Source organism: Priapulus caudatus, unplaced genomic scaffold (assembly GCF_000485595.1).
Source record: "Priapulus caudatus unplaced genomic scaffold, Priapulus_caudatus-5.0.1 Scaffold812, whole genome shotgun sequence".
NCBI lineage: Eukaryota > Metazoa > Priapulida > Priapulimorpha > Priapulimorphida > Priapulidae > Priapulus > Priapulus caudatus.
In genome coordinates this window covers 256,857-260,914 of record NW_014577873.1, presented here as the reverse complement: position 1 = coordinate 260,914, position 4,058 = coordinate 256,857, and the positions used below count along the sequence as shown (strand labels likewise).

Here is a 4,058-nt window from a genome sequence, read left to right as displayed (position 1 = left end):
GCTACTAAGTATACAGGTACCGTGTGCTACTGCTACTGCTGCTACTACGTATATAACGTACGTGTGGCTAACTGTGCTGGCTACTACTACTAAGATGACACGTACGTGTGGCTACTCGCTGCTGCTACTGACGTATACAGGTTAGCGTGGTGCTACATGCTACCTGCGCTGCTACTAACGTAATGAAACGTACGCCAACTCGTTTTCGGATTACCCCCCCACGTCCCGAATATCGTGACCGTACGTCGAGCGGTTAAGATTTGTGCCCAACTGTTGACGGACGGACGGACGGACGCACGGACGATCATGCGATTCTACAAGCTGCATCTGACTATGTCAGATGAGCTAAAAATGGCATAAACTTTTCAGAAAACGTTCACAGGCGAAGTGCCGTTCAAGGTTATGACATTTTTCACTCGGGATAGCCATAACTATGTACGATGTCTATGACAGTGTAATAACTATTTATGGTGGTTTCTGACACCGGGTCTCTGGTTGTGGGCGCAGTCAAGGCCGAGCCCGACTGGTAGATGGCGCCACTACATAACGTATCATGGCTGAGCACAATACTCGTATCTTCCTGGCCTAACCCAGCAGACCGGCCGTCGTGGGTATCCACCCAAAAGTCCGAAAACATTTTGTTATCCGCGTGACTTGTCATGTTTTTCCCCTTCAATACTGAGAAGTTTAAACGAGTAATTTTATCAAACAACAAGGTTCACTAGATTATAAAAACATTTATTATATAGTACAAAAGTATATACCGGTACACATATTATATACGAAATAGTGCAATTATTCAATTCAAACATTTTGTAGATGCTTGATATAACAAGAACTCTAGGAATCAAACGTTTTAAAAAAAGTACAAATACAACGCGTTACGAAAATAACGCTATAATAACATGCTAAGCCAGAAATGTTCAGTTGTTCCCATAAACCACACGCACACCACAACTGGGACTTGCGTGATTTTAATAATTTTGTTCTTTTAATCGTCATCTTACGTCATTCTTTTACAATCTTTGTAACCTTCACACGTTATTCCCTTTTCAGCTGTTTAGAAGCGTTCGCATTACAGATCATCGTATCACATTAATAATGAGTAGCTACAATACAACCGCGTGCAATCAATGATAATACAAATCAACCTGAGGTTACTCGCGTTTTCACATGGCTGTCGGTTGGAGAGGCGGACCGACGCGTCCGTGGTACGTTAGCGTACCTTAACGTCGCGCCAACGAACGAGCGGGAATTGTGGGGCTCATCACATGTAGGCGGCCCAACCCACGTACATCTGTGCCAGATTCCTCTCATCCGTCGACTCCTAAAATTACGCAAACGGGACAAAATAAAAAAAGTGTTATTACACCAACGACGAACCGCGAATGTATTCGCCCTCGTCTTCCTCTCTCTGTCCGTCTGGCGATTGCGATCGAGGATCAACGATAAACAGCACGGAATCGTCGGCTAATGAACAATGAGTTATTATGCGTGCTGGGATACGCATGTTACCATCTCGTCGCCGCATTTAGTATCAGTGAACACAGGACAAGTATCAGAACACAACAAACGTAACATGAAGAACATAACAAAGAACGTGTGAAACATACATAACATAACATAAAGAACGTACAGAACAGTACATAAACTATTGATCATACATACGGGAACATAACATAAAGAACAAACAGAACATAACGTAAAGAACATAACAAACATAACATATTGATCATACAGAACATAACAAACATAACATGAAGAACATACGGAACATAACATAAAGAATATAGAAGGAACGTACGGAACATAACATAAAGAATATAGAGAACACGTAAGCGAACGTAGCGTAACCTAGAAAGGTCGCGTACCTGGATGAGATAGTTGACCTGACCCTCGACGGACAGCGGTAGACCGTAGGGCTTGTTACGAATGGTCTTGATGACTCCCTGCAGACGCTTCTCAATGTCATTGATCTGAGTCAGAGCCTAGAGCCGCGCGAAGAAGTGTAAGCAAACATTCCAGATCATCGTCGTTGTACACACACACACGCACGCATATACACACGCATGCACGCACGCACGAACACACACATATATATATATAGTGTGTGTGTGGGGGGGGGGGGTTATTTAGGAGTAAGTTGCACTTGTACTTGCACTGTGGGGATAAGGGGGTGGGGATGAGACGACAAGGGGTAAGCGAAGGGAGAGCGATTGAGATGGAGATGAAATGATATGGGGATGGTGAGGAGGGGATGGAGATGGGGAGGCAGTGTAGAGGAACTTGGCGTGATGGGGTTGAAATAAATGGGGTGGGAGTGGAAAAGAGGGGCGACTAACAGGGGGAGAGGAATGGGATAGCAACACCAGGGTGGCGAGTGGGATATGAATCAAGGAGAGTGGTATGGGGTTAGGATTAAGGTAAGGGTTAAGGTTAGGGTTAGGGTTAGGGCTAGAGTTAGAGTTAAGGATAGGTTATGGTTAGGGAATTAGGGAAGTAGGGTTAGGGTAAGGGTTAGTGTTGGGGAATTAGGGTTAGGGTTAGTGCAAGGACAATGGTTAGGGTTAGAGTTAGAATTAAGGATAGGTTATGGTTAGGGTATTAGGGTTAGGGTTAGGGTAAGGGTTAGTGTTGGGGAATTAGGGTTAGGGTTAGTGCAAGGACAATGGTTAGGGTTAGAGTTAGGATTAGAGTTAGTGTTAGGGTTAGGGTTAGGGTTATGGTTAGGATTACTGTTAGGGTTAGAGTTGGTTAGCGTAAGGGTAAGGGTTACAGTCAGGGTCAGAGCCAGGATCGGGAACAGTACGCACCAGCGCGTTTTGGATCTCTCCCGTCTCCGTCGAGCTGTTCTTGTGTTTGCGCGCGGGCTTGGTCCACTCGACGAGCGGGTCGTAGATGAACGTTCGCAGCACGCTCAGTAGCGTGTCCGTCTGCTCCCGCATGACCTTCATCGTGCCCTCGCACGACTTACGGAAGATTCCCTCGTAGCCCGTCGGGCCCTGGCGGTCGACGGAGAAAAAACACCAATCAGCGGTCAGATGCTGCAGAAGACGAGAACGCGACGCGATCGCAAAAAATATAAATTTTTGAGTTATTCTGTCTGGCTAGTGATCCCCGTTATTACGGACGGAAAGACCGCTGTTATTGTCAGACTGCATAGTGTTTTTTTACTGGACGCATGCACGCACCACATACACACACACTCANGAGAGAAAATGAGCTCACCTCGTAGCTACTGCAAGCCGTTTCCCTCGCGTAAAAAGGTTAGTTCCCGTGAGTAACACAAAGAACCAGACGGCTGCATACAATCACTATACAATGCCTAGCTCCAAGCAACGGTCCCACATCGAAGAAAGACCGTTCGAGAGCCGTCGTTGTGTACTGACGTCAGTCTCGTAGCTGTACAACACACTTATACATGTACATGTACATACACACATATAGATATACATAATACATATACATATTATGATATTATACAGGTCGGGCTACACAATGCCACACTTATTAACAATGTTCCTCTATTACCTAATGACTCCGGCCTCTTTGAGTCGAAGGAGTTTGTGACCTTGAGAACGTAGCCATCGGTGCACACATGGTCGATATTTGGATTATTGTTGTTCTCCTCTTCCATTAGCACGAAGAAATTCCTATCGTCGTAGCTGTTCAGCTCCTGCAGAATTTTTTGAGAGGGGAATTTTTTTCACCGAATTTCTTTTTAGTGAAATCGGCGGCACGTCCGCGTGGAGTGGAAACATTTGGCGTAATAGCGCGATCAACCTCCTAGCGGCGGGAGGAACTTGGAGGCGAATGTCACGCGCGCGCGCACACGCCCGCACATGCACACACACACACGCACATACACACGCACGCACACACACACGCACATACACACGCACTCTCACACACACACTCACGCACGCGCGCACACACATACACACACACACGCACATACACACGCACGCACACACACACACTCACGCACGCGCGCACACACATACACACACACACGCACATACACACGCACGCACACACACACACTCACGCACGCGCGC

At 46.4% G+C, this 4,058-nt stretch overlaps 1 protein-coding gene across 1 annotated transcript in view; it reads right to left on the bottom strand.

The window, feature by feature from the left end:
• Positions 1–732: 732 nt before the first annotated feature.
• LOC106813710 (serine/threonine-protein kinase ATR-like) overlaps positions 733–4,058 on the bottom strand; it is a 48,798-nt gene continuing 45,472 nt past the window's right edge. Inside the window, exons 26-28 of the mRNA XM_014817919.1 lie at positions 2,814–3,002; positions 1,872–1,988; positions 733–1,327 (exon numbers count right to left, since the gene is read on the bottom strand). Coding sequence (XP_014673405.1) covers positions 1,268–1,327; positions 1,872–1,988; positions 2,814–3,002 — 366 coding nt within the window. The 3' untranslated portion in view covers positions 733–1,267. The remainder of the gene's footprint in view (positions 1,328–1,871; positions 1,989–2,813; positions 3,003–4,058) is intronic.